Source organism: Chelonoidis abingdonii, chromosome 14 (genome assembly GCF_003597395.2).
Source record: "Chelonoidis abingdonii isolate Lonesome George chromosome 14, CheloAbing_2.0, whole genome shotgun sequence".
Classification (NCBI taxonomy): Eukaryota; Metazoa; Chordata; order Testudines; family Testudinidae; genus Chelonoidis; species Chelonoidis abingdonii.
Genome location: NC_133782.1, coordinates 1560944 through 1574006, shown reverse-complemented (window position 1 = coordinate 1574006; position 13063 = coordinate 1560944). Strand labels below are relative to the sequence as shown.

At 41.1% G+C, this 13063-nt stretch overlaps 2 protein-coding genes across 3 annotated transcripts in view; both read right to left on the bottom strand.

Annotated features, from left to right (window-relative positions):
- The window catches only part of CDK5RAP1 (CDK5RAP1 mitochondrial tRNA methylthiotransferase), a 289907-nt gene that overhangs the window by 215461 nt on the left and 61383 nt on the right, over positions 1-13063 (bottom strand). The gene's annotated exons all lie outside the window — the stretch shown is intronic.
- RPRD1B (regulation of nuclear pre-mRNA domain containing 1B) overlaps positions 1-13063 on the bottom strand; it is a 51392-nt gene that overhangs the window by 34566 nt on the left and 3763 nt on the right. For both annotated transcript variants that reach the window (XM_032762422.2, XM_032762421.2), the window contains exons 2-3: positions 12449-12578; positions 10488-10621 (exon numbers count right to left, since the gene is read on the bottom strand). In XM_032762422.2, the coding sequence (XP_032618313.1) occupies positions 10488-10621; positions 12449-12578 (264 nt within the window). The remainder of the gene's footprint in view (positions 1-10487; positions 10622-12448; positions 12579-13063) is intronic.

The following is a 13063-nucleotide window of genomic DNA, read 5'->3' as shown; positions in this document are numbered from 1 at the left end:
GCAGCTTCTGCCCACAGAAATTTGGCCAGGTAGTCTGTCAAATGCATGGGTGCAGCATCAGGCCTTGGTTCTGATAAACAACTTGGAGGAGTTTTAGGAAGTTGAAGAGGTGGCTTGATTGATAGATGTATCAGGTCAGAATACTAGAACTGACATGTCCTTCTGGAGGACTGAGAATTAGCAGAATGGGAAGAAGACATAAGCAAGTTATTTTCCCACTGAACCAGAAATACATCTAATGAGACATAAGACCAGCGTCTATGGCAGAAGAACATTGGACATTTCGTGTTCATCTTGGCAGCAAACAGGTCTATTGAGCAACTCCCCCACCTTAGAAATATTTTGTGTAGAACAGAGTCTTAACTCCCATTTATGAGTGAAGGAACTCTTCTGCTTAGCTGGTCTTCCACCGGGCTACTGGGTTAATCTGACACAGAATGCACCAATCCCACAGATGTGTTGCTTCTTGACATAAGGGGGATAATCTCACTTTCTCCTTTGTCTGTTTATATAGTTCATAGCGAGGATATAATCCATCTGGATTTGAGCAGCAGTATCTTGAAGGAGAAGCAGGAACACCTTGCAAGCCAGCTGAAAGCCATGAGCTCTAATAAATTTATATATAATTGAGACTCTGTACAGGACCACGTGCCCTGTATCTGGAGAGAGAGTGTCCAAACGTGCACTCCAGCCTTGATTGGATGCATTTTTCCAGAGTCTTTGAAGGAGATAGTGAATGAAACAGAGTACCCAGATGGACGTTTTGAGGGTCTGTCCACCAAAGCAGATATGACAGTATTACAGAGGAACTTTGGCTGGTGGATAAACATCCTTAACCAACCCCAAAGGAGACCAGAGACAACCATGATAGTCACATAAGTATAAACTACCATATAACCCAGACTGTCAGTGTGATTCCTGGATGAGACTGAATGTATGATCTAGACAATTCTTTATGGAAAAATATTTGAAGGTACGCTCCTGCAAAGTGGAAGTGGAGCACAGCCCCTATAAATTCTATGGATGAGCAGGGGTGAGAGAAGATGTGTGTCTCAACTGACCCTGAGGCCCAGTCTGGAAAACAACTGTAGAACTGTGAGAACATCCTTGCTGATCTGCTGCAATGAGGGGACTCAAATCAGCCAATTGTCAAGATAGAAATGTATATGGAGGACTTCTCCCCCCAGCTGCACTGCTCCCACAGCCAGGCATTTGGTAAACACCCTTAGAGCTGCTGAAGGGCTGAACAGTAGGACTCTGGACTGGTAGTGGAGTCCACTGACCATGAAACATATTTTTGGTGAGCAGGATAGATTTACGCACAGAAGTGGGTATCCTGCTAGTAGAGATGCAAACCAATACATGGGCTAACAGACAAACAAACTTAAGAAAGGGTGATCATCTGAAATTTGATGTGAGATGAATTCGCTGAGACACCTGTGATCTAAAACTGGACACCATCCATCCTTCTCTTTTCTTTGGGGGTGAGGAAGTAGTGGGAATAGAACTCCCTGCTGTAGAACTCTGGAAGCACCTTCTCTACAGCCCCCAGCTAAAGAAGAGTGTCTCCAAACTCAGCAGGATATTGTGAGAAAAGTCCTTGAAAAGGGATGGGGAAGGGGATAAGGAGTTGGCAGAGACTAAAATTGGACTGAACATGCTTTCTAGAGAACTCCTAATATCTATTAGTGGGTAGCAATTTCAGCCAATGCATCCCCCCTTCCCCTCCCACAAAAAAAGGTGATATACAAAGGGAAGAGAGGGGGTAAAGAGCCTCTAAAATTTGTCCAGGATTTTTGACCGAAGTATCAAACCTGTAACCTCTTCCCAATGAAGAGTACACAATCTATTCTTTGTATTTCTGTACTTTCTAGGATCCCTAGTTATGGACCAGAACCCCATAGTGCCAGCTGCTGAACAATAGTGGAAAAAAAGACCTAAAGAGCTTACAATCTATGCACAAGATAGACAACAAATGGATACAGACAGACCGATAGGGGGTACAGGGAAACAACTTGAGAAATGTTGGTCAACATAACAGGCAGTAGTATCCGCACACCAGCGGCCCTGTTCTGTTTTTTTGTAGGCATCATGGAAAAGAGATAAGGAGCGGTTTTTAAAGAGGAAAATGAATTAGTTTTGCAGGGGGACTAGGTGAGTGGAGGTAATATTTTTTATTGGACTAACTTCCATTGGAAAGAGACATGCTTTCGAACTATAGTTAGTTTACCAGAGGTGAGGGGGAAGGGGCCTTTCAAGCTTAAAGGACAGCATGGGAGAAAACGTGAAGATACTTGTTTGAAAATTTGAGAAGTGGGCAATGGAGGCTGACAGCATGAGCTGATCAGAGGCAGAAGTCAACCTTTCTATACTGAATGAGAGATGATAGGTACAGTGGGGATAGGCCATGAAAATGGACACAAGTAGTTTGTGTTTAATACCATAAAGAAGAGAGAGCCAGCAAAGAGCCGACATAGTTAAAGTGACTGGCTAGGAAAATGATCTTCATGGCAGCATCTGAATGGAGATGAATGTAGTAAGAATGCCTATGCCAAGGCCAGAGAGATGCTGAGTGCCAGAATGAGAGTTTAAACTGTGTGGACGGACAGGAGAGGCATTATCTTAGAAGTGTTCTGTAGAATGAATCTTCAAGACTTAGACATAGCCTGGATGAGAGGACCTAGAAAGATCTGAGCCAAAGCTGATGCCCAGGTTACAGGCCTGAGTGATGGTGTCGAAGGAGAAGGGAAGGGGTTCCAAGGATGGAGCCCTGTAGAACTCCCACAGAAATCTGAGGAAGATTCTGAGAAATAGACTCTGAAAGAGCCTTAGAGAGGTAGGAGAAGCGCCAAGAGAAAGAGAGTCTCAAAAGCAAAGGGAGGAGGATATTTCAAAGAAGAGCATCATCAGCTGTGTTAAAAGTGTCAAGGAGGATGAAGGAGTAACACTAATTCTGAGATCTGGCTAAAAGGAGACCACGAAATACTGTGGCGAGAGCAGCATCAGGCAAGTGCAAGGACCAGATGCCAGATTGGGGAGGATCTAGAATGGAACTGGAGAAGAACTCCAGACACCTACTGTAAACAGTAAGTTCAATGATCTTAGAGATGAAAGGGAAACGAGTGATGGGCCACAAGTTGAAAAGGCAAGTGGGGTGAAGAGTGGGATTTATGATAGGAGAGTAACGCATGTTTATATTGTGAAGAGAAGGTGTCAAAGGAGAGTGAGAGGTTAAAGAGAAGAGTAAGGAAGGAGATGAAAGTGGGCATGAGGCAGATCAGGGGATGGAGTCACTGGGGCAAGTGGACGGGTTAGAAAAAGATAGCAAATCAGAAATTTCTGCATCTCTGACCAGGAGAGGAGGAGGAGGGAGTTGTAGGAAGGAAGGAAGGAAGGAAAAGGCGATGTTGTATTTTCAATTTTCTCTTAGAAAAAAAAATAAAAATCAGCAGCAGAAGGTGGAGGGGACTCCTTTCAAGTGACGCGTTTCCTTAGAAAGATGAGAAGCACTTTGCTGCTAAGGATCAGGCAGATACAAGGTATACAAGGGCTTATATCTGCTTTGCTTCCTCTTTTACTAGGGTGTGTATAGTACCAGACACTGAAGCATCATACTAGAGTCCTTTGAAGAGTGAAGTACCTTGTCATTTTGAAAGGAAGGTCTTCAATTGCGGTCTGAACCTCCTTCAGTATGTCTAAGAACACGATGTTCAGTGCTTATTGATTGTTGAGAGGTCAGAGGGCACTGCAATCTCAGAAGCATCCAGAAACCTGGCAAAGTTATCTTTCCCACCAGTTGGCCCTCCACAGTCACAGCCTTCAATTTATCTCTGGTGTCTTGAGGAAGTGTGTCTCTTAGCTGTAACACTTTCTCCCACTGCAGAAAATTGAACTGCACCAACAAAGCCTGATAGTTGGCTGTACAGATCTGCAAGACAGCAGAGGAATAAACCTTATTTCCCTAAGAAGATGCATCTGTTGGGGCTCATCTGTGTACACAGATTATGGGGTACAAGACAGCTTAGATTTGTCATGAGTTGTTGCCACAACTGAAAAAAATTAAGGATGAGGTTAAAATAAAATAGTCAAATGTTTTAGAGGGAATCTTTGTGCCTGAGACCTGCCCTCTTAGACGTATCAAAGACAGATGCCAGGATACGCCACAGATCCTTGGTTAATAGACATGACCAAGCAAACCTGGAATACTGGGTGCAAAATATCAAATAATTCACAAGACCTCTTCAGGATGACTTCTAGGAAAATCTCATGTCCACCATTCTTTTAAGGAGGTCTTTGAGTGCCTTGAAATAGTCTATTGTGGACATGGTAGATGGAGTCACAGCTTTATCAGGTGATAATGACAATATGGCTGGGGAAACGGATAGCTCTTCATACTCAATAAGGTATTCGTCCTCATTATGGGGTTCTTGTTCATAACTTTGAAAGAACTCTTGATGAGATAATGGAGCCTTCTTAGGATGAATCATTAGGAGCAAACGACCTTACTCTAAATCTCAGTGCAGCTGAATAAAAAAGGGGTAAACCTGAGGGTTTCATACAGATCAACAGGGCCAAAACTTCACCCTGTATTGTGCCCTAGAAATGTGTAGTACAGAACCTGAAACCTCTCTAAAGGGGAGATCCATGACAAAAGAGATTCCTTTCAAGGCTTCTCTCAAGAACTATTTTAGGCAAAGGAGGAGATCTACTACTACAGCAGTTCTCAAACTGGGGGCCAGGAGCCCTCAGGGTGTCACGAGGTTATTACATGACGGGGAGGAGAGATTGCAAACTGTCAGCCTCCATCCCAAACCCTGTTTTGCCTCCATCATTTATAATGGTGTTAAATATATTTTAAAATGTTTTTAATTTATATGGGGGGTGGGATCCACACTCAGAGCCTTGCTATGTGAAAGGGGTCACCAGTACAAAAGTTTGAGAACCACTGTGCTAGCAGAAGGGTTTCTGCTGCTATATGAAGATTACAATGCAGAGGAGTATAATTCTGCTAAAGACGACACACTCCCCTCAGGAGTAGAAACAGGAACAGATTCAGACATCACACTATGAGAAGTAAGCAATGATATCAGAGATTTTCACTATCAATACTCTGGTTTCGAGGATCAGCAGGGACTTGGGCACCACAGCTAAAGGAGAGACATCTAGCAAAGGAGTACTCCAGTTTTAGGAGACTTAAAGGCAGCCTGGGCAATACTGATGTCAACAATATTGTGACTGACCATACCAAAGCAAGAGTCTCAGTAAATGACGTTTTCTTATCAGGATGTGGTAGTGATGAATCTGTGGCACACACAGTATCAATGCCAACAGTAGCAAGAAAGCACTGTCAATCACTGAAGACGGAGGATATGGTATAGCAGTTGAAAAACGGCATTCCCTAGTCTTTGAAAACACGAAGTACACATGCAACTTCAAAGGAGCATGCTTGGGTAAGCCAGAGGAATGATGAATTTGAGCCTTCCTCTTGGATGGGACCAGGGACAGCTATTGGTGCCAATGCCCACCAAGAGATTTTTTTGGCCCTTCCTACCTTGGGAAGTAGTAGACACTGACTGAGCTGAAGAAGACGGATGAAAAGGCTCAAAGTGTCTCAAGGAAGCATAACATCTTTTAGAGCCAGAAGACCTCTTAGCACCCCAAGTAGCGTCTCTTATAGCCAGAGCATTATCTGAACCCAGTTTTGAGACAGGAGCAGACTGCTTTTGAGGAGGATCCTTGGAGTCAGAGACTCTTCTCGTTCTCTTTACCATCAGAAACAGTTTCAAGCAGGCATCATGAGCCTTCTGAGTGCACTTCAAAAAAATTACAGAGTGTTTAAGATAGGAGATGCCTGGAAACAAGAGAGGCATTTCATAGGCATAGCTTGCTCACAGGCAGGCAGATTTTAAAAGCCGGAGACCTATTCTCAGCCATCACACCTACTCCTTGGTACCAACGTGTGACTCAGAAGAAATAAGTAAAAGTATTTAAAAAAAAAAAAAAAAAGCCAATGTACTTTAATTAAACTTAAGACTCAATCCTAATCCTATCCAAAAGCAAGAGGACACACAGGCTCTGACTAGCTACCACTGGTGGCAGGAAATGGTTGGGGCTGCTTTCATGCATCCTTCAGCTTTCATGATAAAGAGATTGCACTACAGTACTTGTATTAAGTGAACTATAAAATACTTTTTGTTTTTTACAGTGCAAATATTTGCACTAAAATAAATAGAAAGTGAACACTGTATACTTTGTATTCTGTGTTGTAACTGAATATATTTGAAAATGTAGAATACATCCAAAAATATTTAAATAAATGGTATTCTATTCATTTTTTTTAATCGCACAACAGCCCTAATCTTCAAGTATTTTTACCAATGGAAAGGGAAGGATTTACAAGTGGCCAGAGAAGGAGAAGCTTCCCTTAACCCTAACCCAATAGAATTATGGTTCTCACCCGAGATGTGGGAGACTGAGGTTCAACTCCTCTGTCTCTCTCTGGTGCGCAGAAAGGATGCGTCTCCCACATGGCAGGAGAGAGCCTCATACCAGAATATCCCAGTGTCTCGGGCATTCTCAATCCCTCCTCTTGAAGTGGTTCCACTTTTATAAATAGCCATTGGAGCAGCAGTTGAATTTGGGTTGCCTGCATTCTAAGCAAGGCTCTAACTACCAAGCTGTAGAATCACTCACACTTTCCTTAGCCCAATGACTATCCACTGCCATCACGACTAGGAGTTGTAACAGTAACAATGACGGACCTGAAACTGCATTTTCCCACAAAAAACTTCTCCACAAATTTTTTGCTCAGTCTGTAATTGAGACAGAACTAGCTCAAGCACTTCTCCCCTAGTTCACTTGCAAATGAGTCACATGGAAATAATCTATGAAGCTGGTATGTTTAATAGTTAGACAAAAGATTTTGCAACTAAACTCCGCCCAGACCTAATTTTTCTGACTTTTTAAGTAGTTAAAATATAAGTTAGCTGAAACTAGGTAGGATATATAAAATTTATTTCTTGCTAAAGGAATGGGCTATTCAAATTCGACTAACACACAGGAGATTAATGAGAAACTAGCTACAAGAATATCTTATTGGATACATTTACGTTTGAAAGACATGCAAACAAAATATAGATGTCCACATATGTTTGCATGTATGTGTGAGAGAAATACTCCACATATTTCCTTGAGGAAACTGAAAGGCCTCCAGTGTGTAAATAGCTTATAACTCATAAGAAGTGAAAGCTAAACAACAAATCTGATTGCAAGAATTCTCTTCCTCCCCTCATAGATTCCAAGGCCAGAAAGTACCTATGTGATCACCCAGTCTGACCTCCTGTGTAACACCAGCCAGAGAACTTCCCCAAAATAATTCCGAAAGCAGATCTTAAATATAAAAAAAGAATCTACACTTGCTTTAAAAAATTGCCATTGATGAAGAATCAACCACAGCACTTAGTAAACTGTTCCAATGGTTAATTACCCTCACTGTTAAAAATTGACACCTTCTTTCCAGTCTGAATTTGGCTAGTGTCAACTCCTTTCAGCATTAGATTGTTTTATATCTTTTTCCGCTAGACTGAAAAGCCCATTAAATAGTTGTTCCCTACGTAGATACTTTACAGATCATGATCAAGTCAACCCTTAACATTCCCTTTATTAAACTAAATAGACTGATCCCTGAAGTTAACACCATAAGGCAGGTTTTCTAATCCTTTAATCATTCTCATGGCTTTTCTCTGAGCCCTTTCCTAGATAAATTGCGGACACCATATTACAGCCTTGGTGGCACCAGGGCCAAATACAGAGGTGACATAACCTCTCTACTCCTACTCGAAGTTCGTATTTATGCCTCCAAGGATTCCATTAGCCCTTGTGGCCATAGCATCACACTGGGAGCTCACGTTCAGCTGATTATCCACCATGGCCACCAAATCTTTCTCAGAGTCACTGCTTCCCAAGATAAGAGCCCCCCCCTTCTGTAAATATGGTCTACATTCTTTGTTCCTAGATGCATATATTTAACCGCATATCAAAGTGTGTATTTTCCTGCACCCAACTTATAAAGTGATCAGATAACTCTATGCGGGACTTGTCCTCTTCCCACTCCCCAATGTGTGTTATCTTCAAACTTTCAGTGATGATTCTATGTTTTTTTCCTTAACTCACGCAATCCATTTTGAATCATAAGAATATGCTCCCATAGGATACATAGCCAGTATACGCTTCAAATTGATTAGAAATTAATTGCAATGATTTCAGTCACATGAGAGGAAGAGCAGAGGCGCTACATCAAGCAAGCAGCAGTGAATAATCAATATTAATATTTCTGCAATACAAAGTGTTCAGCTTTGATACCATAGAAGACTGAGTAGGAAAGTTTCACCACATTTGGCCAAGCATCACAGGTTCCTAAGCATACTGAAAGCTCTGGAATTTATTCCGAGCCATCCTGTTCAACAAATCACATCTAGTCAAACATACTTATCAAAACACTGTGGCTTTGTACAACAGTGTACATAGACTTTAAGGTCAGAAGGGACCAATATGATTGTCTACTCTGACCTCCTGCACAACGCAGGCCACAGAATCTCACCCACCCACCCACTCCCGCAACAGACCTCTAACCTATGTTTGAGCCACTGAAGTCCTCAAATCATGGTTTAAAGACTTCAAGGTGCAGAAATACCTCCAGCAAGTGACCTGGGCCCCACGCTGCAGAGGAAGGTGAAAACCCCCAGGGTTTCTGCCAATCTGCCCTGGAGGAAAATACCTTCCCGACCCCAAATATGGTGATCAGCGAAACCCTGAGCATGTGGGCAAGACTCATCAGCCAGACACCCTGGAAAGAATTCTCTGTAGTAACTCAGACCCCACTCCATCTAACATCCCATCACAGACCACTGGGCATATTTACCGCTAAAAGTCAAAGATCAATTAATTGCCAAAAATTAGGCTATTCCATTATACCATCCCCTCCATAAACTTATCAAGCTCAGTCTTGAAGCCAGATATGTCTTTTGCCCCCACTGCTCCCCTTGGAAGGCTGTTCGAGAACTTCACTCCTCTGATGATTAGAAACCTTCATCTAATTTCACATCTAATCCTCCTGACGGCTAGTTTATACATTGACATAACCACGCAGAATTTTCTGCTTTGAGTTACCACACGGTCTTAGAACTAAAAAGAAAAGTATATTCATTATCACAGTATCAAATATCCTCAGGAGTTCCAAGAATTTTGTTTTAACGGAGCCACTTTTTGCGAACCTAAATATATTTGTACTACAGATTTCCAACCTACTGTTTCCATGGTAGTTTGTAAATTCAGAAGCTACTGAAGTCAGTTTTTTCTGAAGGCTCATATCACACCTGCTTTTGTTACATACTGCAATCTGACTTGTGTTTGAAAAGCCACAAGGAAAACAAGCAAGAAACTCAGTGTTTTTACTTTATGATCCACTCAATCTTTGATCTGACTACCAGCTATAATGGTGGCTTTTGTGATATAGATGTCCACCAGGAATTGGACTGAAGTCAATTTATGTCAGAAAGCCACTGAAAATCTGTCACACAAAAGCCAGTTTCAGTTGTTACCAACCTGAGTTAAAAAGAAGCCAAACCAACTGCAATGTCATTTTCTAGCCTTCCACTTCCATTTGCCAAAAACTCACTGTTAAATCACGGTGATCGATAAGGATGATAGAGACTGAAGAAGGGCATCCAAGGACCAAAGTGTGCAGAACAGGCTGTTGTAATGACCCACCTAACCATCCATACTCGTGTCTGGAGGCAGGACAATTTTAACTGTCAGAGTGCTCTGGAAACCAACAAGTTACACTGTCTCCTTGGTTGGACCATCACTGCAGTTGCCTATTTCTACAGGTGAGCATAAGGGTCCTAATCTCACCCTGGAGGTGGTGACCATGGTCACCATCGGGATTGTCCCTTTTATCCCCAAAATCCACACTCATGTCCATAAAGATAGATTCAGAGTGTATCCACTTGCATGTGTAGAGTCAAACGACCTGGCGCAGGCCCATGAGGTCTCAGGCTAACAACCAGATCTGTTGTCTCTACAAATGCAAAATCTCTCTGAGACAATTAGTCTAGAGGTATGCTTAAATGGCAAGCAGAAACTCAGAGCAGCAAATCTCAGAGCATGGATCTACAGACTCTGGCTCGAAAGCCTATGGAAAGGGGTGGGATTCAGAGGCCAAGCTCAGACATCTACACAGCTGTTTTAGCACTATAGTGTCAGCCAAGTCTTTAGACCCAGGTGTTTTAAAATGCAGTGTAAACTTACCCTTGGTGACTCCAGTGTCAATTCAACAGCAATTCTCCTAACCTTAGAGGTGCATGATGCCAGGAACTGGTCTGTTTACCACCAGAGTTCTAATGTCAGTTAGTGACAGATTAACTTTTCAATATGGTATTTGTTCCTGCTTTTTTTTTTTTTTTTTTTTTTTTAAGCTATGCTTTTACCTTTTGGTGGAGGGCTACTGGTGTCCTCCATAGAAAGTTTCAGCTGTTGTATAAACTCGCTGCCATACACGCTCCTTTCTTGCCAGATATTAAGCAATCGCTCCAAGGGCTTTTTGCAGCCTTCATCTGCCTCTCTGTTCAAGTATTTAAAAAAAATAGTTAAAACTTTGGTTAAACAATGAGTATTTTTTTAAAATGCCATCATACAAATTAGGAGCTGTACCCATCAGAGGAAGATGCAAGCTTGAGGACAGGCTTTCTTGTACAGTCTGGACTACACTGCAAATACTTAGGTAACATTTTCCCCTTAAGCTGGAACCCAATGTGTAGCAGCACCCGCAGTCTTTCCTGCCGCGCCCACATTGCAGAAGAACTTTTGCAGGGAGGGAAAAGATAGTATCCTTCTGCTGTTGTAGAAAGAACTATGAAAATCCTACAAATTTACCAGGTTTATAGTTTAAAATGTTCACATCTAATAATTGTTTCAGTCAATGACATTCTAATTAAAAAGGAAATTGTTTGGGTCATTAGGCATTCAAGTGAAAATTTACTTATTAAACATCAACCAAATTAGCAAGACTTCTAAGCAATAAAAAACAGTGCCAAGAGTTATGTAGTTATCTAGAACACACTGTCATTAGATGCTCTTTAATTCCCCTGTACACTATAACTGTTTGGTTCAGCGACTAAGCTCATCTCTAAATACTATAACAATCCCTAACTAGCTATAGACCATCCTATGACAGGAAGAATATGCAGCTGTTCCCCTTCACACCTACTGTCTCCTCCTCTGCCCAGTGAAGTGACCTATCATTTGATAACAGTTGCTATGAGCCAGTAAAGCTCACACAATTTGGAACTACCAGATATATAGATTCTGAGACATGATTTAACTCTACAATCAGATCTCACCTAGAAGCATATTAAAATGATGTCTGCACAAAAGACATAAAAGAATGTACCCTAAAGCCCACTGATGACATGGTACAGAAGAAGGAAGTTTAAATTAAGTTTTCTATAGGGAATATTCTAGCCAGTAACCTGTTTCAGACCTATATATAACTTTTTAGGTAGGTAACTGAGATGAAGAAATCATATTTAAACTAAAATCTAAGATAATTTTTAAACTGTACAGCTTTTGGAAAAAAAAATATAGCAGCTAATTTGCAGCACAGCAGCAGAAAACAAAAGCAGAATCATAGACTATCAGGGTTGGAAGAGACCTCAGGAGATCATCTAGTCCAACCCTGTGCTCAAAGCAGGACCAATCCCCAGACAGAATTTTGCCCCAGATCTCTAAATGGCCCCCTCAAGGACTGAACTCACAACCCTGGGTTTAGCAGGCCAACGCTCAAGCCACTGAAAGTGGCGTGTGTGTGTTCCTATTAATAAAGCACTTTGAAATAACAAATTTCAAAGCTCATTATAGGAAAAACTGATCTAGTAGACTGACCAGATAACTAGCAGTTAGGAAACCCAAGTTCTGTTTCAAACTCTCCCACTAAGGGAAAGAGTTACTCGTTATGTGACACTCTCTCCTAGACACAAATTATGCGACTTTCAACAAATCATTTAACTGCTCTGTTTCACCATCTTTAGACCAGAGAATTTCCAACTTTGTACAGAGCTTTGAGATTTATGAATAAGTGTAAAGTATTTAACCAGCATAGGCGTTACACACAAAAAAAACCTCACAAACCAATTGTTATTGCACAGAACCAAAATCAGAACCAGCCTCCCACAACTTTACTTCTGTTTCTCAGGAGCAAGGAATAACTGACAATTTCTTAAAGGAAAGGAGTTAGAGTTCAGCTTCTAGTAAAGACAATTTAACCTTCCTGAGCAAACATACTCCTATAACTGAAAAGCACTTGAATTTAAACTTGTGGAATATTTAACACAAAAGCTATGGAGAAAGAAAATGGAGATGGAAAGTGGAATGGATGAATGTTCAAACTTACCTGGCAACATGAGAAAAAGCATCCACAAGAACAGATTCAAACTCCCTTGTGAATTCAGGACCCTTCCTTTTACTGTTCTGGATGACATCATTCGCCAAATATAGAAATGTAAGCTTCCTACTTGATTTTGCTAGGAAAGAAGAGAAGACAACTTAACTTGCATTCTTTATTTCTCATTTCATGTTTTATTCTGGGGCTACTTGTTATACATTCAAAAAGCGGTCACAGTTTCTCAGCTTAAAATATGGTTGAGTTTCCTGCATTTCAATTTTACCAAAGTAGCGAAAGCAGCTAGCTGCTTTTGAATCAACCCATCTTTGTTTTAGCTAGAATTTGGTTAGTAATTAATTTATAAAACAAAAAGGGAAATAATCTTAATCTTACTGTGCATCTTTCATCTGATGAACTCATAGTGCTGCATAACATTAAACTTTACCACAAGTGCAGGTTAAAATGAAAAGAAGAACTGTTGCAACTTAATGCCAAATTAGTGTGACAATAGACTTATTTTTCATTAATCAAATATATTGAAACAGTATTATTTTAGCCTTATACTTAAGCTGTTTAATTACTGAACATCCCTGGATGGAAGAGCTTGAACCCAGGACCTTTTAT